Source organism: Cyprinodon tularosa, unplaced genomic scaffold (genome assembly GCF_016077235.1).
Source record: "Cyprinodon tularosa strain WSP-4 unplaced genomic scaffold, ASM1607723v1 ctg356, whole genome shotgun sequence".
Classification (NCBI taxonomy): domain Eukaryota; kingdom Metazoa; phylum Chordata; class Actinopteri; order Cyprinodontiformes; family Cyprinodontidae; genus Cyprinodon; species Cyprinodon tularosa.
The window spans coordinates 1217929-1240903 of record NW_024039070.1 but is presented as its reverse complement, the minus strand read 5'-3'; the positions used below and the strand labels follow the sequence as shown (position 1 = coordinate 1240903).

The 22975-nt window shown below is 38.8% G+C and overlaps 3 protein-coding genes across 10 annotated transcripts in view; 1 reads left to right on the top strand and 2 right to left on the bottom strand.

Annotated features, from left to right (window-relative positions):
* LOC119790119 (membrane-associated phosphatidylinositol transfer protein 2-like) overlaps window positions 1–3006 on the top strand; it is a 59090-nt gene extending 56084 nt beyond the window's left edge. For all 8 annotated transcript variants that reach the window (XM_038295478.1, XM_038295473.1, XM_038295477.1 and 5 more), the window contains 5 exons: window positions 27–175; window positions 301–450; window positions 529–709; window positions 1069–1197; window positions 1283–3006. In XM_038295478.1, the coding sequence (XP_038151406.1) occupies window positions 27–175; window positions 301–450; window positions 529–709; window positions 1069–1197; window positions 1283–1660 (987 nt within the window). In that variant the 3' untranslated portion in view covers window positions 1661–3006. The remainder of the gene's footprint in view (window positions 1–26; window positions 176–300; window positions 451–528; window positions 710–1068; window positions 1198–1282) is intronic.
* Window positions 3007–6882: 3876 nt separating this feature from the next.
* On the bottom strand, window positions 6883–10034 carry arl6ip4 (ADP-ribosylation factor-like 6 interacting protein 4). The gene is made up of 5 exons (XM_038295483.1): window positions 9782–10034; window positions 9307–9612; window positions 7348–7465; window positions 7190–7259; window positions 6883–7106 (listed from the first exon to the last, which is right to left on the bottom strand). Exons 1-5 carry the CDS (start codon window positions 9942–9944, stop codon window positions 7050–7052), a joined length of 714 nt encoding a protein of 237 aa, XP_038151411.1. The 5' UTR covers window positions 9945–10034; the 3' UTR covers window positions 6883–7049.
* A 1946-nt stretch (window positions 10035–11980) lies between these two features.
* mthfd2 (methylenetetrahydrofolate dehydrogenase (NADP+ dependent) 2, methenyltetrahydrofolate cyclohydrolase) lies at window positions 11981–18146 on the bottom strand. The gene is made up of 8 exons (XM_038295482.1): window positions 17969–18146; window positions 14450–14634; window positions 13563–13685; window positions 13314–13466; window positions 13116–13223; window positions 12862–12954; window positions 12644–12769; window positions 11981–12563 (listed from the first exon to the last, which is right to left on the bottom strand). The coding sequence occupies exons 1-8, from the start codon at window positions 18046–18048 to the stop codon at window positions 12415–12417; spliced, it is 1017 nt and encodes a 338-aa protein (XP_038151410.1). The 5' UTR covers window positions 18049–18146; the 3' UTR covers window positions 11981–12414.
* Window positions 18147–22975: the final 4829 nt, after the last annotated feature.

The window sequence follows — 22975 nt, the reverse complement described above, 5'->3', positions numbered from 1 at the left end:
GCTTTTTTTTTTTTTATCATGCACAGGTCGACCTTCACATCATGACCCAGCCTCCATCAGGAGAATGGGTGTACTTCGACACACAAGTGACTCAGAGCAGCGGCCGTGTTTCTTTTACCATCCCTGAGAACAAGCGCCTAGGCATCGGAGTCTACCCTGTAAAAATGGTTGTCAGGTAACCTTTTCCAACGGACTCTGTGTCGTGATTAATGAGCTGCCAGTCAGGTGCATCTTCCCAGAGGTGTGTACCATATTGGTTTTCATTTTCTTAGTTTGGTTTTTTTTTTTGTCCTTTCCCAGGGGCGACCACACCTTTGCAGACAGCTACCTGACCGTCGTACCTCGAGGCACTGAGTTTGTAGTGTTCAGCATCGACGGGTCGTTCGCTGCCAGCGTGTCAATCATGGGTAGCGACCCCAAAGTGAGGGCAGGGGCTGTGGACGTGGTCAGGTAGCCGGGTCATCCTATCTAGCCTCATTTTAGGTTTCCTCTAGATTAAAGAATAAAAGTCATTTATATCTTTTGCAGGCACTGGCAGGATCTAGGTTATTTGATCATCTATGTAACGGGACGTCCAGACATGCAGAAGCAGCGGGTGGTGGCCTGGTTGTCTCAGCACAACTTCCCACACGGCATCGTCTCTTTCTGTGACGGATTGGTCCATGACCCTCGTAGACACAAGGCCAACTTCCTCAAAACCCTGACAGAGGTTAGACGGTGTTACATATTTATTTGGGTATCAATTAGAATCTGGAAAGTCCCTCCTTTTTAAGTTCATTTTATGTCATAATTTTGGACTTTGAACCTTTTCTCATGTTTTCGTGTCAGAGGGAAAGGACTGCCTTCATTTGATGCCACTATTCAGGGGTTTATCTGTGAATTTTTTATTAATTTCCCCTTTTCTTCATAATAAGAAAAAAACAGGGAATGGCTTCAGAGTTTGTGTGTTGTATAATGGGTGTGGATACAAGACTGTGATCGTTTTACATGAGGAAAAAAAAATTAGACAGACATTTTCTGTAATTTACCAAGATAATCTGTTCTCTTCTGTTTGCGGGTTGATTTCAGTCTAACATGAAGATCTTTGCTGGATATGGATCAACCAAAGACATCTGTGTCTACACCTCCATCGGCCTTTCTCCATCTCAGATATACATCGTCGGCAGACCCTCCAAGAAGATGCAGAACCTGTGCCAGGTAGCACTTAGTCGGATTCTGATCTAATACTCCACCTGCTGCAGCCAATTAATGCGTTTTATGTAATGCCTGATCCTCTCTGCAGTTTATCACAGAAGGGTATGCGGCACATTTGTCCCAGCTGGAATACAACCAACGCGCTCGGCCCGCCAAGACCAGCAGCGCACGGATGGTTCTGCGCAAGGGAAGCTTCGGCCTGGGCGCAAACAGCGACTTCCTTAGGAAAAGAAACCACCTGCTGCGCACCATCTCCTCCCAGCCAGCCCCCAGCTCCCCCACGGGCCACAACAGGCCCGAGCGCACACAGAGCCAGTCGGACAGCGAGCGGCTTGAGCGCGAGCGGCTGGAGCGGACCCATAGCCAGGGCGCGGGAGCAACGCAGCGCAGCATGAGCATTACAGCGAGCTGCTGGGGGCGCAGCGGCAGCACCAAGCTGGAGCCATTCCCTTTCAACCCCAAATGAGAATTCAATGGCGGAAGAAGGCAAAGAGTGAAAAAGCTGCTAGTTTGAACCAAGTGGGCTGGAACACCACAGGGGGATTGGTGCTACAGACCACTTATCGGCTACTAAAGGACTTCACTGCAAGCTGTTTGGTTTTTTTTCCGTCTGAAACATGTTACACAAACAGGAATAAATAATGCTTTAGGAACCTAAAAGGTTTCTTCTGTTCAGCTAATATCAGGTCAGAATTCCTCCAACAGGCTGTTAAAGAGAACAGGGTCCCACAGTTAAGCAGCTTCACTGATTACAGCAGCGCAGATGACAGATACGGCCAAAGCCAGCAACAGGCACCAACTTTCTGTGTTGGACATCTTGGTATAAACCCTTCTATTCAGTTGTAAATGTTTAAAAACAGCTGACACTTGATTTACATTGAACTGAGTCCATTTATAGGAAAAAGAAACAGTGTTTATCATCTATCAACAATTTATAGGAAAATTAATCTAAGCAAAACAGAAATTATTCAACCAAGACTTAAAGTGGCAGTTTTCCTCCAATACAAGGAGAAAACTCCGGACTGAGCCTTTAGTTATGGTTCCAGCTGGGTTTTTACTGCACCTGATCCAACTTTAGAATAAACTACTGTACAGCCAAGGTGCCAAAGTGAGCAGCGTTGAAGCGTACGCTGCATCGAGGCACAGAGGATCACATAAGGGTCTCCTGTGTGTTTAACATTGGAATAAATCCTGTAAGTATATCATTAAAGGCCTGAATGAGGCCTGTACATAATTGTTACATCACAGTGCAGATCTGGTATCTGGTCCACTGAAGGCCAGTTTAAAGTGTCTTCTTTACTATGAGGGTGAAACAATTGATAATCATTGTTATTTAATTATATGGCTGTGTTATAAATTATCTTTTTTTTTTTGTGAACAAAAAGTTGTTTTGAGATTATTATTTTTTTGCCATGTTATCTATTTTCTCTTTAAACTTGAGTTTCAGCAGCCAAAGGTGCAGGAATCCTTGCCTTGCACAGTATTGTATTAATCATTTCAACTTGCAGATCACTGGAGTTGTATCAGAGCTGTTATCTTGTGTCATATACTGTAAGGTATGTTAAATATTGGACATTTTTTGGAAATTTTGGAGTTTTTCCCCCGCTCTGATTATTACTGAGCTGTAAATTAGGCGTTGAATGTTCTTGATTACTCTTCCCTACGTTACGGTTTCCCTCTCTGCTGCACCTTTACTGGAAGACGAGGCACCAGATGTAAATTCTGTACAATACGTTATGGAAACGATGAACGCAGAGCCGAGACTTGCGTTACAATCCTTGCTGTTTGTTTATAAAGTTTGGTACATTTTCATGCCTTTTTTTATTTTACATATGATTGCTCATCCCTTGTGTTTGATCTCCATGGTTATTGACTCCTTTGGTAAAGATGCTTTTAACAAAACAAAAAGTACAACTTCACCCTCTATTGCAGAAGCATAACCTCACACTGTAAGTTTTAAAACTCCAACCTGTCATTTCAGTATATTTATTTAATGTTGGGCAAGAATTCAATATTTGATTGGTACAAAATCACCCATTTTATCTAAGAACTCCTTATTAGCACTCATTATTCACCTCCTTAAGTTATTTTTCTTTTCGACACTTTTGGTTTGATCTCATATCAAGGTGTAAGGTGGGCAAGGTGGAGGAACTTTGGTACGGTGGGTCTGTTTCTTCTTCCAAAGGCCCTTAGCATTAATGTCTATGATCAGTGGGCCGCTTCTTAAGAACAAAACAAAAAAACTGTTCAATCTGCGTCTTTTTGCATAATAGTTGAAAATATCTTAAGGCACCACAGGAATGGTTTCCCACCATAGGAGGGATTTGAAAGATTTCACTCAGTATGCACTGACCAGGTAAGAGGTTATTATTTCGGTCCTGGTGACACCAAATCGTGTTGAATTTGCACATTTCTCCATATAAGGTTTTATTTTATTTTTTCCTTTACCGATTAAATATACATGAAAGGTTGGATTCGTGTGATAATATGCTGCTGCTGTACAAGATAAATTCATATTAAGGCATTTTACATCTCTTTACCAGGAAAGACAATGAGTGTGGAGCTCGGTGTAACAGGCGCGTTCAGCGCTGACTGCAGTGGATCCATATTAATTCAGATGGAAGGGAAAGTGTGCAATGCTGCTCAGAAGCACAGCTGGATCAAACAGACGTCACAGTGCACTGACAATCAGCCCCCACCCTCATATTTAACAGTTGCAAACTGCAGAGGGTTTAGCTCACCAAGATAGCGATGTGTGGAGATTTCTCACAATAAAGAGGCTCTGGCCTAATAAATGTGTCGATGGTTACGGTTGGGTTCTTTCTATGGAAACACTTGGTTTTTGTTGTAAATTTTTTTTTTTTTTTTTTCACAGGCATCTATTCGAAGTGAGTTATCTGCACGGTGCAGTGAACCCAGGTTCATTAAAACTGAAATTATACAACAAAACAAAAAGTTTGTTCAGTTCGCTCACATATTTTGATGTTTTTAACATGTCAGCTGATGCAGAGGATAGTTGATCTTTAAAAAAAGAAAATATCCCACATCGATTGAGTCCAGTTGTGCAGAAAGCCTGTATTTTAGTGCCACTATGTTCAGCAGCAGATGGGATACACACTGGCATGACTTTAAATAAATACCTGATGTTACATATTTATCCAGTTTTTAAGCAATCTGTCTGGAAATCTTTTTGGTTTAGTCCAGACCTAGTCCTCTTTTAACAACTATTTATAAATGTATCCTTTCAGCTGCTCCCATATTCAGGAGTTGCCACAGTGAGTCATGACGACTTGCATAATACTTTAACCACCTCACTGAGGGGGGCTGGTTTATATATTTATCTGTAGATAATCTTATGAAATGTAAGAATTGTACAGGTTGCAGATCTTGTAGGATTATATTTCATTCTATTCATTCCCTTGTGATTTTATGAAGAGTGTATAAAGAAACTATAAAGAACTAACAAATGTTGGCCCTTTTGTTTATTTCAATTATCACACATCGGTGTAATTTATTCCACAAATAATTTACAACAGGTGTCGAATAAAGCAGGTTTACTGCAGCTTAAACTTTGTTACTGCCTCTAGTTTGAACTCGATCTTTTACAGTAAACATGCTTTAGCTGTGGCCTCAGATCAAATCCTGTTCAGTTCTGCGGGAACATCTAGAAAAACCACTTAGCTTCTGATTATCAGTTTTTTGAAGTAGTTTTGAGCAATTGTAGTTCTTGGGGAGTTCTGCTGTTTTTAATCCTTTCATTTGTCATGTTCAGGATAACAGACAAAAAATAACCAGCATTGGGCTCCTCTATTCTCAAAATAAAAACAAAAAATTACAATTTATTGGGATCATTGGTCCAGGATTCACATCTTGTTTAGAATGGAAGAATTTTGAGGTACTTTCTTGTCACTCCAGTGTATGCAGAGCACCAGCATGATGCTGCCACCTCCATGCTTCATACTTAACCCTTTCATGCATGAATTACGATAGTTTATGTTATGATTTTTTTACCAAGTGTTTTTATTACTCTTTATGAATGAAAAAAACATTTTCATAAATTTTTTTAAAAAATATACTTTCTTTAGGGAGTTGGTAACATGTCCACTTGGGTGGACAATGCGCATTTGTGCAACTGATATAACCTTGTTTTGTTTTGTTTCAAAGAAAACTATTGTTACTTGATGGCCCCATATTTTTTTTACCTGCAAGGATCGCCTAGAATAGAAGGAATGAGCAGATATTCCTCTCCCTCACAACCCATGTGCTCCTCTGTCAGCCATTTTGTTTTTTTTTTGAGGAAAAAAAAGTCACTTGCAAAGGCTGAGGAGTAGGTGGCAGTTTGACAAGTGGCAGGATGATACATTAGCGTCCACTGTAGTAACATATGTGCAAATGTGACATTAAAACATGTTCATTTAAGAGAAAACAACCATTTAATAACTGTCCACTGTAGTGACCACTATGCATGAAAGGGTTAAAGGAGAAGTTCGGTTTTTTACACTTTAAGCCCATTTTCTGTAGTGTCCAGGATGAAATCGAATGATCGACACCAAAAGTTTGACAATTGCTCCTGTCTCTGCTTTTTGGCTCATTTAGAATCACCCCCTGGCTGCTTTAGAATGGCTTGCATAGAGCATGTCCGATAATGTCCTTAAAACAACCTTAAACGTTCTTTTTTTTAAATATGCTACTCACCGGGTCGTCAGCGCTGTTCACGTCGAGGTGCTAACGTCTCTGTTAAACACTTTAAAAAACTCTGAAAATGGAATACGAAAGGTGGATTCTTGATTCTCGACGTCGGAGTACACAGAGTGAAGCGAAAAGACTACAACTGTGTAAACAGGCCCCATTTCCGGTGGCAGCGGAATATTGACTATTCCTACAGAACTCAATGGGATTTACAAAATGCTAAATAAAACACTACAGGAACGTTTTTTCTTCACGAAACTTTTTTTGGAACGTCATTGAACAGCGCTGACGACACGGTGAGTAGCATATTTTAAAAAAAGAACGTTTAAGGTTGTTTTAAGGACATTATCGGACATGCTCTATGCAAGCCATTCTAAAGCAGCCAGGGGTTGATTCTAAATGAGCCAAAAAGCAGAGACAGGAGCAATTGTCAAACTTTTGGTGTCGATCATTCGATTTCATCCTGGACACTACAGAAAATGGGCTTAAAGTGTAAAAAAACGAACTTCTCCTTTAATACTGTTTTGACAAGATATTTGTTCAGTTTCTGGCTTTAAATATCATACTTTAAATAAATTCCCTCTGGTGCATTCTGACCAGTAATGGTGCTGAAAAACCTTTAAGTTGGAAGCTATTTTGAGAGAATCAAATAATCTGTTAACTAAAAAAAAGGAACTCAAGTATGGACATCTTTAAAAAAGATCCTCTTAGTTTCTGTTGTTAATTCTGTTTCAAACCTATAATATGAGAACAATAATCAGACTGGTTAGGACCCATATCTACCTGATTTATTCATATGTCAGAGTTTAGTTGCCTTCAAAGACATTAGGATAAGGACAGGGCCTGAGGGTTGAAAATAAAAAATTAATCCAAAGTGGAAAACTTAGAAACCCTAAACACAAAAAATCTCAAAACCTCAAACACACAGAATAGAAAGATAAGTATACATTTAAAAAAGGACAAATTGATGCCGTATGGGTGTAAAGTAAGAGACATAAATAGAATATTTAAATCAGATTTATTGTGTTTTATAATACCAGTTGTCTTCAAGGTGATGTGAGATAAAGAAACATATGTCAACAGTCCAAACAAATGTAAACATCTTCACAACATATTAAAATAAATCCAAATGATTTAAAAATTCACAGAAGCAGCTTATATATCTTCTATCTGTTCATTCCCAGTTTCCTCTGGAAGGCATTCCCGTCTCCCATTGTAGCTTGCTAATGGATAAAACAGAAATGTTTATCATCCACCTGACAGCACCAATACCCTCTCCACATCAGCTCAATGATGTTCTGCTCACCTTGTTGATCTCTTTGTGTCTTTCTCTGGTCACTATCTCCTCGATGATCTCTCCTTCTCCTCTCATCAACCTGGAAGGAAGAAGGTCAAACATCAAAAGACTGGAGAGTTTCATTTCATGGTTGTTAAGTTACAGTTAAACATCTCTCTGTGTCAGACCTGGTTCTTCCAGTTTCAGGATCCACCACCCTGCGGATCACACTTTGCCTGGCCTCGTACTCCTCCTTAGTTAGAGGTCTCTTTGTGGCGAGCCGGGCCTTCTGCTCATCAGTCATGACTGGAGAACAAAACATTTTATTTAGCAAAACATAAACAAAAATGGGTATTATGTGTGAAAAAGGTCAGAGCACACAACCCCCCAACAAGTCCCACCCTCTCTGTCTGCATAATGACATCAGTGAGATGCTTCATGTATAGTTAGTAATATAAGAGTGGGCAAAGTTGACCCACTCCTCTCTTTAGGCATATTTGCTAGGTTTCCAGCATGTAAAGCAGTTTTATGCGTCTTCATTTGGCGCCAACTTTCCATTTTAGCATGTATCTCAATCCTGCTCTGATTCATGGTGGACCAGTCAGAGGTCTCATTCATAAAACACTGTGTAGGATCCATAGCAATAGTGTATACACAGAAAACACCCAAAAATGGAGCAAGCCAAAATAAATAAATACTAATCCTGATCTATGCAGGCCGGAAAACAAGCATTTTATGTTCCGCTAACACTTCATCTTCTGCCCACATTCAACCATAAATGGTCGACGAAAAGCACCACATGCATGTTATTGTGTATTTAAATGAACCATCTGATCAAAAAAACTGAAGCGTTTATGTGAGAGGTGGAAAGTCAGATAAAGATGCTTGGTAGTCATAAATCTCAGAAGGTTTCATTAATATTTATTTTTATTTATAATGATCAGGTTATCATCCTGGGTTAGGGAACATTGGTAAGCTTTTTAATGAGACCTCTGGTCCAGCTGGAATGGAGGACCAAAACTAACATAATTAAGAATAAATGTCACAATGTATTTATGAATTTGTGTTTTAATTCATTTTTTTATTTCTTTATCAATTAATGTATTCTTTTTTTTCATCCCTTATATTGCAAACTGTAAATATGCAAACATAATGCTGAATCAATGCACCTTAAAACCATAACTATTCCACTCTGATGCTTCTAATGCTGGTTGGAATGAAGAATCATACTAACACCAATCATGCTGTTCCGGTATCCAATAATAATAACAGTGCTGGCCTATTGTATAGAACAGGGTGGTTGTGCTCTGAGAAGGTTGCAAGTATGCAGTTCGATCCCCACAGCCTCCGCTCTGGGCTCCCTGAGCAAGACACTTAACCCCTCATTGGTCCTGGGTGCCGCACAATTGCAGCCCACTGCTCCCTAAGGGGATGGGTTAAATGCAGAGGGTGAATTTCCCCATTGTGGGACAATAAAGGGATTTAGAATTCAGTTTTAGACTCATCTGTCTAAAGACTATCACTACAGGAATGCAGAGATTAGTTAATGTTCTCTATCAGTTTTTAGACTGCCCGCCATGCTTTTCAAAGGTTTTCCATCCAGTATTGCTCAGTCTGTACTAGGGGTGTGCAAAATAATCGTAATGATGATGCATCGTGATTCTAATTTTTGTGATGTACTGCATCGATTCTTGATGCCAAGTATCGATTATTAATTTAAAAAAAATGAATAAATAAAATTGCATGTATGGTTAGCGAACATCAGCCAAAAACAAGTGTAATACAACTTCCAGTCCAGTAGATGTCGCTGCGGATGTGTTGATGCACACTGCCTTGTGTCACAAGCATTTCCGGCCGCGGGATACTGCGCCGAGTCATTAAAAAACAAAACATGGAGGACAAAATATTGCAATGCATCGCAATAATTCAAGTATCGTGATACATTGTGATAGAATCGCATCGTGGCCTGTGAATCGTGATACGAATCGAAACGTGACTTATTTAGCAAAACCCACCCCTAGTCTGTACAGACACGTACTTCCATATTAACAGTCTGCTCCTGTCGTTTAATTTTTTTTTTTTGACTTCTTTTAGTATTTCATAGAACATATCACAGATATTTCATCAATGTCTCTTGAATGTCTCACCTGGTCCGAGCTCCACCTCTTCTTCCTCCTCCTCCTCTCTATTCTGCATCAGCTCCAGGTATGATGAAGGTTTGACTGCAGGACTCTGCAATGCCTCTGCCTCCTGTTTCTTCTCCTTCTTTAGCTTCTTTTTCTCCTTTTTCTTCTGTTTCTTTAACTTTGCCTTCTGCTTCTTCAATTTTTTCTTTCTTGCTTTGCTCTTCTTCTTTTTTCTCTTCTCATCACTCGAGGAGGAGGAAGATGAAGATGTGCTGGATGATGAAGATGAGGAGCGCGTCCTCCGCCTCTTTCGTTGCTCTTTGCCATCTGAGGAGAAACATATACTTAGGAAGCTTGAGACTCGATTTTTTTTTATATATATATATATATATATATATATATATATATATATATATATATATATATATATATATATATATATATATATATATATATATATATAATTTTTTTTTTCAATGAACAAGCCAGCTCCAACCTGTCTTCTTCTTCTTCTTATGAGAAGCTTTCTTAGACGACCTGCTCCTGCTGGAGGAGGAAGAAGAGGAGGAGGAAGAGGAGGAGGAAGAAGACCGTCTGCGTTTCTTTTTCTCTGTTTTTTTCTCCCTGGTCACTTTATCTAACGATCTGCTGCGATTCATCGCGAAAACACAAGTTGTTTACAGTAATAGCGGCTTCGCTGCAGGAAGCGCTGGCCGGAAGTTTGTTCGTCTCTAAATTCCGCGCCTCCACATAAGAAAGGTTCCTAGTTCCGCCGCGGGGAGGCTGGCTGAAGGCTGGAGGGCTTGAAGTTTGCAGTTGAATATTGGATATTCAAGCTCCGCAGCTCACAGTCGATCGGATTCCGGCCAGTCGCGCTCTGTTGTATGTAATCTAATCGTGCTATTAGATTACATAAACGAGGCACACACATTTTAATTTAATTAGAAGTCATTTTCATATTGTTAAACATTTTCTCCATTCAAATGTATTGTTTTTCTTCAGTAGGTTCCAGGTAATGTGACCCATTGACTCAAAATCTGTCTGAAGTAGTTCTACTACAAGGGAAAGAGGACGCACTCATTTTTGTTTCATTTTAAGTAATTTTATATTTTCTAGGATTTTTATTTAAATTAAAATGTGCTTTCTTCAATGGGTTCCAGGTCAGGTGATCCACTGACTCAAAATCTATCTGAAAAATTTCTACTAGATGGGACAGATGAGGAACACTCATTTTTTTCCATATGACATAAAATGTCTCCCTCCAGTAGATCATCTACAGTTCTAATATATTTTCTTAGCCACTGTGCCCAGTAAAGTCTGTTTATTGATTTTAATTTGTGGGTTATGCCACAAGGGGTCGTATTTTTGCACATATGTAACAAGCTTGTATTATTTATGTACCTCAAGCCATACGATTTTAGAAAGTTTCAAGACATGATTTTTTTGTTTTATTCCCTTTATTTGACTGTTTTAAAAATATCTATTGGTCTGAATGGTGAGGGAAGCTGTCATTCTATTAAAACCTAATTCAGGTTGATTTCCCCTGCCCAATGTTCAGCCAGTTTGGACGTTTCAAAAGAAATACTGTAATATTCTGTATCAGGCAGGGCTAAGCCCCTTTTTTTTCCTGGTTGGCAGAGCTGATTAATGTTAATATGGGGTTTACCAGCATTGCAAGCAAAGTGTTGGATAATGGTATTGTAACTTCTTAGTATTGCCCCTGGTATACACATAGGTAACTTTACAGTTCAACAGTTTAGAGGGTCTATGTCCATTTTCACTGTGTTTGCTTTTCCCCATAATGTTAAATTTAACTTACTCCATTTATACAAGTTACCTTTCATATGAGCCATTGTAGTAATATATAACTAATGAAAATACATTTAGTCATAAAAATATGGCACAGAAAACAGTTGTATAGGTTAATGAAGGACGTCTCTATTCATCACCATGAAGGTTTAGTCCTTTTCGACCATTGACCTTTTCTCTATGTCTCCTACATTGCTTGTGACAAATTTCAAATGGAGCTTCCTTAGGATTTCTTCCTGCCATACTGATATAAAGGCCAGAGTTGTGGAGGCGTCTCCTTAAGGAGCCGTGAATCTTCTCATCCCCTTCAGAGTTACCTTGAGCCACTTGCTTGCTCCTTGATTCATCCGATACTTAGCCATTTTCTCTCCACTATCAGGTGATGCATTCAAGATGGTTTGTTGAGGTTTTCTAAGGGCAATACTTCAAACACCACTTTGAACTTCTCAAACTTGTGTTCCTTGGTCTTCATGATGCCGTTTATTTAAGCATGTACTGAACAAATCCCTGATGCCTTTACAGATCAGTTTTACAGATACAGAGATCTAATGAGACGCATTTGGAGTCCATTTACTTCTTCCAAAGGGAACTAGAACTACTTGAGGTCATGCAGGGAATCAGAGATAAACTATGGGGCTCAGTACGCCACACCTCATATTTTAAAATTGTTCATTTCTGCCACTTTAATGTTGAACATTTATCGTTTGCGTATCATGAAAATCCTAATGATTTTCTGATTCTTTGAAATGAATGCTTTTGCTAGGCCCTGTAAAGGTTGGTTTGCCCATCTACCCATTTAAATATGCTATGTCCAGCATTTCAAGTCCTTTTTACAGTCTAATATATGTACTCCAATATAGAAATGTTTATGCACAAGAAGCAACAATGCAAGAAAATTGCAATATTTATTTCATAGTTTTTTTGCAAGGCATTAGTGGATCTTTAAAGCTTGTATTTCAAAAAACAATCTTGCTCCTTATAGCCCTTAACACACTCCTGCCAAGAGTCATAGACTGCCACAAGTCTGCATTTATGTGTAAAATATTGTCTCTGTAGCAATAAATAGAAACAATCTCTCTTTAAAACCACCAAAGACGTACATTGCAAATGATAAATACTGTTACAAAGCACATGCCTCTGCATGAGTTAGTGTAACAGGCTAAAAACGGCCGAACTTGATGCTCAGGAGGAAGAGCCTCCAAGTGATCATCTTTCCACTCTGTGTGCAAAGTGGAGCTCACTGCGCTGCTCCAAATAAGAAAACAAGCGGGTGTTGCTGGAAGGAATGTTGCTGTTGCTCGGTTTTGCTGTGAGGCCCTTTTAGGATGCAACAGCCACACAGACCCTCTCCTGATGGAGCTGCAGGACACTTTTGGCAGCTTTGACAGTGTTCTTCATGAGCATGGCAACAGTCATCGGCCCGACTCCTCCGGGAACCGGGGTGATGAATCCAGCCTTCTTTTTTACACCTGACAGAGGGTAGAAATGGGAAGTTAACAAGATGAAGGCAACATTGAATCAGTGCCAAAAAAAAAGTTCTCTCAGCTACCTTCAAAATCCACATCTCCAACCAGTCTGCTCTTCCCAGTGACAGGGTCATGGACTCTGTTTATTCCGACATCGATCACAGCAGCTCCCTCTTTGATCATGTCAGCTGTGATCAGGTTGGGAATCCCTAACAGCCATGTGGAGAACAGTTAGTTAAGATAAGACATTCAAAATCAAGATAACGGGAAGATTACAGATGAAAAGCAATCAGTGACAAACCTGCAGCAGCCACAACAATGTCTGCTAATCTGGTGTGCTGGCAAAGCTGTTCCTTTGGAGTGTAACGGTGTGAAATAGTGACTGTTGCATCACCTATTGCAGGCCAGAAAACAAGAGGATATGAAACTCATCCTACAAGGTATGCATAACTCTGATTTGTAAAGAAATGCTTCATTTTAAAACCTCACTGTATCTCATTGAGACTTTTAGTACACAAAGCAGAAGAATAAAAATATATATATATTACAACTCACCCCCAGGCCTCTCATGACGGCCGTCTGTGTGCAGTAACATGGCAATGGGCATACCGACGTTCTTGGAGCGTCCAGCAACAACAACATTCTTCCCAAAGGTAGGAATACCTGAAAGACACAAGTTGTAAAAGTTAAATATTGTTTTTAATTGACTAAAGTAGCATTCTTACAGTGTTCGGCATAAGAGGCCAGTTCTACCTGTGCGTTTGATAATTTCCCAGACTCCCCAGGGCGTTGCGGGAAGCATGGTGGACTGATCCAGGCACATGCGGCCAACGTTTACAACATGGAAGCCGTCTACATCTTTGTTTGGAGCCACCGCGTTGCAGACCGCGCGCTCGTCAATGTGCTCTGAGTTAAAACAGGGACGTGTTAGATATATCTTATTATTTTTGCCAATAGGAAAACTTATCAGACTCCTCCCATCATGCGCCTTATATGGCATACCAGGCAGAGGTAGCTGGACTAGCAGGCCGTCTACTTGAGGGTCTGTGTTGAGTTTATAGATTAAGTCCAGTAACTCCTCCTCGCTGATCTCTGAGTGTTTGAGAATTGTCTCACTTGAAATTCCTGTGGGAGTAAAATGAGAGAACAAAGACCAACAAGTTAGGTAAAGGAGAGTATTGAAGGATTCATGTTTAACATTCCCCACTGGTTCCACCATGTCCGAAGCAAGAAAAGTCTCTACAGGCCTTACAGGTCCATGCTATACTCTGAGCTGAATTTATTTATAATACAGTTAATCCTCTTAGTGCGACGCAGACTCATATCACAGCATTTAATTTACAACTCTCTGTGGATATAAATAATTACTGTCTGCCTGTTGGATATAGAGTCCAGTCTTAATAACTGGCATGATCTTTACTCTCTTATTGAGGGGTGGTTTAAAGAAATGGAAATCTGTGTTACATTGTAATCATTCCCCAGGGAAATGGCAGTTCTTAAACACTTACCAAATGAGCAGATAATGAACTACAAAAGCACTCAGAGTGTGCAGACCTCCACCATGCAGCACATTTTGCCACAAATTGTGACTTCCACCAAGAGCTAAAACTTGCAAATGATCTGGCTCATTACCAAGTCTGAATGAATTGCTCTTTTGCATGAGGCGCACCTCTGGTAAAAAATTAATTGAAATCAGTCCATAACTTTTGAAGTTATCGTGTACACGGGAAAACAAACACGCCCATTCTCCTAAAAACAACCTCCTTGGTGGAGTTAATAAGATTCACTATACTGACATACAACGAAGAGCTTTTGCATCAAAATATGCTAGATGCCGACTGCAATCATTCACCATTTGGCTTTGAAGAGCAATGGATTTCCCTGCTTACCGACATCGGCTGCAGCCCGAGTCTTGTTGAGAACGTAGGAGTGACTGGCTGGGTTGTCTCCGACTAGAATGACGCTCAGGTGGGGCCTCCTGTTTCCGGCTAAGACCCACTGCTCCACATCGGCCCGGGTCTCTTCCCGGATCTGACGTGCCAGCTTCCTCCCTGAGATGACCACCGCCTCTGCCCTAACAGAGAAAATAAGACAGGAAAAAAATTATTAGTACCGGTATTTATTTTCCTATAAATAGGAATAAGACGATGAAAACTGAGCAGAGTGCATCACTTCACCTAAGCTGTAAACAACCTAATCAGTAGCAACTTCTTGTTTTTTGGACGCAGACTTTATTTAACTGAGACTTTTAACACCTGAACCCTGTAGAGCCTCTCAGCCATGCAGCTTGGAGATGCACCAGATCCAGCTTCCAAAATTAGATGCAACAACTCTCCCCCTGACATAATTCCATTCCAGATATCACATACATCATTAAAACTACTGGTACGCTACTACTTTGCCCCAGTTCTGCAATTCCCAACTATATTATATAACAATACCCATAATAGATAATAACTAGAGAGTAATGAGCCATCATCAGTGATGTAACGACCTCTGTTGGTCTGCCAAAACCAATTAACATCAGAAAAAGTATCACAACCAAAAGAGAAAAATGCAGAGACTGCAGGACAGCAAATGGTAGAGTAGATTTTAACTCAACTTCTTTGATATTTATTCAGATATAATTATAAATGAAAGATGAAAATTTCTTTATCAGTTAATTATTTGGAACCGCTTTGGGATTTCTACTTTATTTTTACTAATCCAGTTCCTTATCTGGGAAACACATTTTCAGGAAAAAATATGCACAAAATATTGCAGTGATGACATTTAAAGGGATTAACCTATATTCTTCTTTCCTCTGTTCTTCTTTCCATCATCTCAATGATCACTTTCCATTAGTATTCTAAAATGTGTAGGATCTACATCAGATGTTTACATGTGGAACAGTGAGAGTTTTTCCAGCAGGGCAACTATATTATTGGAAAGAAGCATCTCATTGCATGACTCCTGAAATATAATACCCAACCAAACATTGCTTCCATACAGCTTTATAACAGATCCTCCCCTTTAACAGCTGTTCACCGCCCTGAGAAACTCAGTAAGTTTATTTTATTTTCTACTTCGCTGCACATTTCCTTCATCTTAGTATTCCATTTTATCTACTATAGACATAATTTTCGTATATTTTAGATTTGCAATAACTACAAAGCTTTGTGCTTCCACTTCCCTTTCACTTTCATGATCGTTCATATGTATTTCCCCAGTGTGCAGAAATTCAGGACATTTCTATTACATTAAATTCATGGTTGTAATAATGCACATACTGATATTCCAATAAAATTGACCCAGTAAATATTATGCAACTCTACCCTTAAGCCATCACTACTCAGTGATTAATATAAAAAAGATCACTTGGGTCCCACATTTACTAATTTGGAAAAGTCTGGATGTTAAGGAGCAACATGTGCCTAGCACACCACTGGTTTGACATTATCCATCTTGTGATCATTCAGATCATGTGCTGAACCCATGGGATTTGGTTTCTTCCACCTTCTGTGTAACATCAGATGCCGATAATGCAAAGTCAGGCTAGACACAGCACGCTCCCACTAAATTTCCTCACGGGATGCGAAGTTTTCCATCGTTGTTACATAACTGATGGCAGACAACGTGACGCGTCTTAACATGCGATGCTGAACTGTTGTCACGCTATCACAATAAGAAAACGCCACAGCTGTAGGGCTAAATAATTTTTTTATAAAATGTGTCTGAGTTTAATGAAAACTGAATGCATAAATGCATCAATGTATTTACAACCATGCATGGGTCATTTTATAAATAGTATCTAAGACTACTTTCATTTTCACTTTCTATACAAAAGGAAATTTCGTTTTGTATAGCTTTCATGATATTTCCATTACTTAAAGTGCAGCAATGATCAAATACAAACAGTGTGGGAGAAAAAAAAAACAACAACAAAGAATTAGTAGCAGTAGTAGTTTAAGTTGAATATTTCATAAAACAATAAAAAACAAAGCACATTTAGAAAGTGTAAATTTGGAATAAAAAGTGCACAACATTGTTCAAATATTTAATCTTTCTATAGAGTGATAGTGTGCTCCCTTTGTCTTAAAGAGGATGATTTTTTTTTTTATCTGAAAACACAAAAACAAAGAACTGTAATATTAAAAGTACAACCTTTGAAGTTCATATTTAAAATAGCAAATTAGAAAGTTTTTATTTTTATTTTAAATTTGCAAAAAAAGGATCCAAATATGGGTGGGTTTTTGTCTCATGAAATCATTTTCATAAAAAAAAATATATATATATATGCTCACAATAAAACTTTTGATATATTGGCTTAAGGATGGATTAAAACAATTTTTAAAAACACCCGAAAATTGTCAGAAATGTTATTTTTCATTGGTTAATGGATACATTTGATGATTGTGGGGTGTTTAGTGGTTTAAATCAGACTTCGTTACTGGTACCTTAATGAAGCCCATTTGAAGTTTGTATATTTTTCCAAAAGCATATTCTGTAATCGTCAGGCTTTCATTGTTTTGCTATGCTGTTACAGCCATACAGTTGCCTAATAGAGATTTAAGTAGAAAAACCTGCTGCACTTTAAAAATGGAAATGTGTTGAGAGCTGTACTGAATGAAATTTCTTTTTATACATTTTGTGAACAAAATGACAATAAAATCTAAGTAAAAAAAAACTATATATATATATATATATATATATATATATATATATATATATATATATATATATATATAAATAAATATATATTTTCTTCATCTCACCATCATCATTATCACAATAGCAGGCCTACCACAACATTTCATTAGAATATTTTTAAAGGGTAATATTTCACAGCTCTAGACCAAAGCATGCATACATGGCTTTATTTTCATCAATTACCTTAAAGTTGTATTTAAAGACATTTTAATGTCTTTATGCATTTCTACAGCAAAATAAATAAATGTATTAGAGGAAACAAAATATTTGACTAATTTGTCCACTGTTTTATTTTAGATTTGAGTTATAAAATATAAGGATTAAACTTTGTTTCTCCTTTATCTGCATTGATCTTTCTTGTAGGATAGCCAGCACCTCGACCCCCAGCTGAAACTGGCCTCCTTCAGACCCCCAGACTGCAAACACTCTGCCAGATTTCATCAGCCAGCCAGCAGGCTGCATTGCTACCGGCGAACCGCTAGAGGCGCTCCCTCATGCAACAATGTAACAAACAGGACATTTAGTTCAATCAAATGTAGCAAACCGATGAGTAAAATAACCGGGATTCTCGTCCATGGCGCACTAAGACACCACGGAGAAGAGCCCAGGACACAAATCTAGTTTTTATTTTCTATGTCCGACGGCAGCTTAGTATGCAGTGATGGGATGTGTTTAACGTCCCCTCGGTTGTTGCTGCGGGGAGATACACCTCGGCTCACCTGGAGGTGGATGTGTGCAGGCTGCAGACTTGGTGCTGGACGTGCTGGCACAGCTTCCTGAGAGTCCTGATAGTTGCCATTTTGAAGGAGGGAGACGCACCACCACCGGCTGGTTATGAAACACAGAGGCACCTCCTCCACCCGGCCTAACGGAGCACTGTCTGGGAAGGAGGAACTGGAGCACAGAGGCTTTAAACTCTCCCCCTCCCCCTGGTCCTTGCGTCACCGCACGTCACCGTTTTCTCCCTCCTCTGATTGGTTCCAGAAACTTATCTAACCCCCTCCCCCCCCGCACCCTCTCACATCTGTCACGTAAGAAACACAAAAAACGTTTGTGGTAGATTTATGTTTTTAACCACTTAAAGAATTTATATTTAAAACCTTTAATACCATTGAAAAGCTTAATCATATCAGTAATTCACATTTAAATTACATAAAACTGGGGCGTGTCGTAAATCAGCGCAAAAACTTAGCAGACTTTAGACAAACTTCATAGTCATTTTCCATACACAGAGTGTATGTAAAACAATATTTCGTTTATAAAGCTTTCCGAAATTGACTTTTTTTTTAGCAGCAGCTCAGCAGTGACAAAGAACAATAAAATACAAAAGTGATCAAATTGTAAGCATTGTGGGAGAGAGGGGCGGAGCTAGATGGGGGGCCAGGGGTGGCCATGGCCACCCTTAGCCAATCATTGGCCACCCCTACCATTTCCCCCCTCTCATTCAGACAGTGGCAGAAGTAATATTCTCAACTGGAATATTCAATATATTTTAATTTTTCATATATTAACAATTACTTGACAACAAAAACACTGTGGTTGATTATGCACACCAATAATCTAACTTTATAGATGATAAATACAGAATTCATGCTCTTTTCAGAAGTAGTTTTTGTTTTTTATGGGGTAAAGAAGAAATGATGCATCACTGCAAGTCATCCAGGAGTCTTCAGTGAAATCATAGATAAGTAACTATTTTAATAAAAACGTAATAATAAATGTATGTAGATATTAGTTGTAGTAAATATCAGTTTTATGCAGAATGATTATTGATAAAAGTAGGCAAGTAATGACAATAGAAAAGATCTTCACCACAGAACTCAAACCTCAAATATTTTTATCCACTATAGCTTTTGTCTAGAAAGCACAGATGTTTGGATATATGCGTCTACTTGTTACTAAAGGGTGTGGGGATGTATAGTTTATCTTTATTTAGAAAATATGGATGTTTTGCTCGTTAATTTTCCTGTTGGAAAGGTAACGGTCAATCTACACTGACCACCCTTATAAACATTTTCTTGCTAAAAAAAAAGAAAAAAAAAAAGGCACTGATGTCTGCTGATGGTTGATTGATTTCAGGAGATACTTTTAAACTAACATATGTTTACATTCCCCTTCATTGGTACACTCCTAAATGTAGTTATCTTTCACAAAAGGATATAGGTTAAAGGCTTCTTATAAGTGAATAAAGTCCATCAGATCTCACTGTGTCAGCATATTCTAGGATGGGTTGTTACAGAACACTGGAAAACTGACAGCATCCAGACCAAAATGGGCGGTTCTACTCAGGGGCCAACTGGGGGGCAATGTCCCTTTACAATTTTTCCTGGTCGCTGTTATTTCCCCAATACTAAAGAAATTATGCAAAATTAATGTATGGTGAATAAATTATGATATATACTGGAATATAAACCACAACTGATAGTTCCCCTGGGCCAATTTATTTTAAAAAAATGTATTTCATGAACCATTGAATAATTAAGTTGATGAATTGTTAGCTTCAGTTATATTGCAATAAGATCACATTTTTCATCAGAATCAGAAATCCTTTAATAATCCCAGAGGGAAATTACTTATTATCTGCTAGATATGAGGTGTCCAGAGCTGTAAATGGCTCTTTGGTTAACAAAATATATAACAGACAATTAACAATTTGCACTGTTTTTGTTTCATCCTTTTAGATCTGCCACTGAAGAGTGAGAAGCACACATGTTAGACAGAAAGTTTGTAGAGAGGCTGTATAAAAACCTTCATCCCCGTTTTTTTCCTTTTTCTCCAAATTTATTTTCAGATCAGCAAACTAACTACTAATTTTCAAGGAGTAGTTCTGGCTGGGTTATTTTTCCTTGGGTTTGTCCAAAAAGAGGTTTTTTTTCTTCTTGATTTTTTTTTATTAATTTTTTTTTAGCAAACAAGAGTTTGATGTATTACCACCACTAACCAGTAAGGAGTGTGGACCAGGAGCAACAAACTTAAGGCACAAAAAAATACAATAATTAAAAAAAAAAAAGTTTAAAAAAAAACTCCCTACAGAGGGCTTCTCCTGGAGCTGCTGCAGACATTGGGTCATCAGCTGCAGGTACGGTGCCTCTACATCTGCATATCATCAGCAACCTGGACACTTAAGAGGAGAAGGACGGCAACTATTCTCCATGTTATTCTGATTGGTAACTCTCAAGCCCTCCAGTGCTCTTTCAACCTCTGTGCATCAAAGTAATTTTGTTCATGTTTTTTCAGAACACTGTCCCTGAGAGTTAACGAGCCTTTAAGCAAAGAGCTTTCACTCTAAGAGACTCTTCTGAGAAGCTAAATAGACTAGAACCGCTCTTCCTTGCACAATCTGTCCACTCAGCCGCTGCTGTGGACTTCACTAACAACCTCCACTGGAAGGACCCGTTTTTCTCAGCCACAGCCTTAGATCCCACTCACCTCTGCTTAGCGGAGGAATCTCACTCTGATAAGTAAGCCTGTTGCAATCATTTCTCAGTCATGTTCCGTTTTAACCCTATGCCCTGTTTTTCAGAGGACCAGAATCCCACAGCCACTGCTTTTTGAATCTACCCAGATCTGCCCTTCACGCTGTTGGTTTATTAAATACTAAATACATTTTTTTTTAAATTCATTTTTCATGTCTTCTGAGAGTTAACTTAACCAAAAAGTAATCAATTTTACCTTAGATTATAAATTGACTGTATTTAGAAAGCTGAGCTCCCTGCACAAGCCAACCCCAGACTTTGTTACTTAACCTGCTGGATTCTTAAATAAAAACTGAAAGAGAGCCTCACATCTTCTAAGAGGAAAAAAGTAGAAAAACAATGTCTTTGACGTCTGTCAGGCTGTAAAATGATTACAGGCTATTTTCAGGACTTAGGGGAAACAGCCAAAATTAGAGCAATAATCTACAACTTAACATACAGCTGTGGTGAACCTCTCTGGGAGTGGCACAGTCTGCCATGCAACCAGGAGGTCATGAATCATCCCTAAACTTGTAAAGCAGCTCAGGATTCACTTCAGTCAAACGTTTAAGTGAATCAACAATATCAAAGAGACGAGCAAACATAACACAACATAAATGTCCAGTCTCCTGATTGCCATATAGCAAAGCTAAAGTTCTCAAAACTTCTATGGGAAAAACATTCTATCAGAATCAGAACCAAGTATATTGCCAAGTAGTTTGCACTTACAAGGAATTTTCCTTTGTGTTGACGATGCAGACAAATTAGATATACATACAGAATCTAGAGCTATATACAATATAAAACATACATTAAACTATACACAATATTCAATTCAATTCAGTTTATTTATATAGCGCCAAATTCACAACACATGTCATCTCAAGGCACTTTACAGTTCAACCAGATCATACAGTCAAATTGATACAAAGTTTTCTATCTAAGGAAAACCAGTTGATTGCATTGACTCATTGACTCAAATACAATCCCCCACACTAAGCATGCTTGTAGCGACAGTGGAGAGGAAAAACTCCCTTTTAACAGGAAGAAACCTCCAGCAGAACCAGGCTCAGTGTGAGCGGCCATCTGCTGAGGCAGACTGGGGTTTAAGGAGACAGAAGCAGAGATACAAAAAGCAGCTGTAAAAGGCGGCCCCGTCCAGGAAACACACAGTCAGGCAGACGAGCTCCAAGGCAGCTCCCATGCCAGAGGACGAAGAGAGCACATCCACTCAGTCACGGTTAGAGAAACAGGACGTAGTACGTAGTACATACATAGCTATATACTATATACACAGTAGACTGTGCATTATCTAATGTAGGTCCTGAACAGGGAGGGAGAGAGGCAGTGTCATGGGGGTCTCTGTGCCTTGTTGATAAGGCTGGTAGGGGATGTGAAGAAACTGTTCTTGTGGTGTGAGGTTTTGGGCCTGATGGACTGCATCCTCATGACAGAGGGAAGTGACTGAGATAGTTTGTGGCTGGGGTGTGAGGAATCAGCCACAATCCGGACCTTAAGTTCAATTACACTTTTATTGTGCAGCATGAAATTGGCCCAAAGAATAAAACTAATGCTACAACCAAAAGAATAGGAAAATATTGTCGTCAAACCAAGGTCTGGCCCTAAATTCAATTCAGATACTGCAACGTAACTATTTTTAAAGGATAAATGGCCTATTACAGCACTATTAACTAAATTTAGTTCAGTTTCAGGACATATCACTAGATTTAAACAAAATTAATCTCAAGGCACTTCGTAAGGCAAACTGATCTTTTGTATATAATATTTAACCACAGTCCAACACTTTCAGATTTAGCCCGTTATGCCAGTCAGGGCAGATCTTCTTTTCCATGCCAGCTAATGATATCACTATGAGTCACGAGAGGCAATCCCTCCTCCTCAGCAAGCTTGCGGTGTCAGTAGACAGTTTTTGTTTGTTAACCTTTCAGCATCCCTAACCTGTCAGCAATCCCACATCATTTTATTTTCTAACAGAAAAACACACATTTAACATCACATGTGAAATATTAAAATGCTAAACAACAGCGTGGATATAAACATAGGACTTACATACCTTATAAAGATACAGAATTTTACACTATTGAAATGAGCAAATCCAACAAAGGCACCACTTAATTTACCTTTATGATGTGTGTGAGAGTACCGGTACACATGAAAACTGAACACTTCTACCTCTGCTTTTATTAAAAGGCTCCTCAGGTCAAGATTTAGCTTCTTTTTTTTTTTAAATATATGTTTATTAAGTTTTCA

Coding starts and splice junctions, on each gene's coding strand:
- arl6ip4 (XM_038295483.1), bottom strand. CDS start 9,944: ATGAATCGCAGCAGATCGTTAGATAAAGTGACCAGGGAGAAAAAAACA. Junction 9,613..9,781: donor TAAGAAGAAGAAGAAGACAG/GTTGGAGCTGGC, acceptor GTTTCTCCTCAG/ATGGCAAAGAGCAACGAAAG. Junction 7,107..7,189: donor GACACAAAGAGATCAACAAG/GTGAGCAGAACA, acceptor TTTATCCATTAG/CAAGCTACAATGGGAGACGG.
- mthfd2 (XM_038295482.1), bottom strand. CDS start 18,048: ATGGCAACTATCAGGACTCTCAGGAAGCTGTGCCAGCACGTCCAGCAC. Junction 13,686..14,449: donor TCGGGCTGCAGCCGATGTCG/GTAAGCAGGGAA, acceptor TTACTCCCACAG/GAATTTCAAGTGAGACAATT. Junction 13,467..13,562: donor AGTCCAGCTACCTCTGCCTG/GTATGCCATATA, acceptor GTTTTAACTCAG/AGCACATTGACGAGCGCGCG.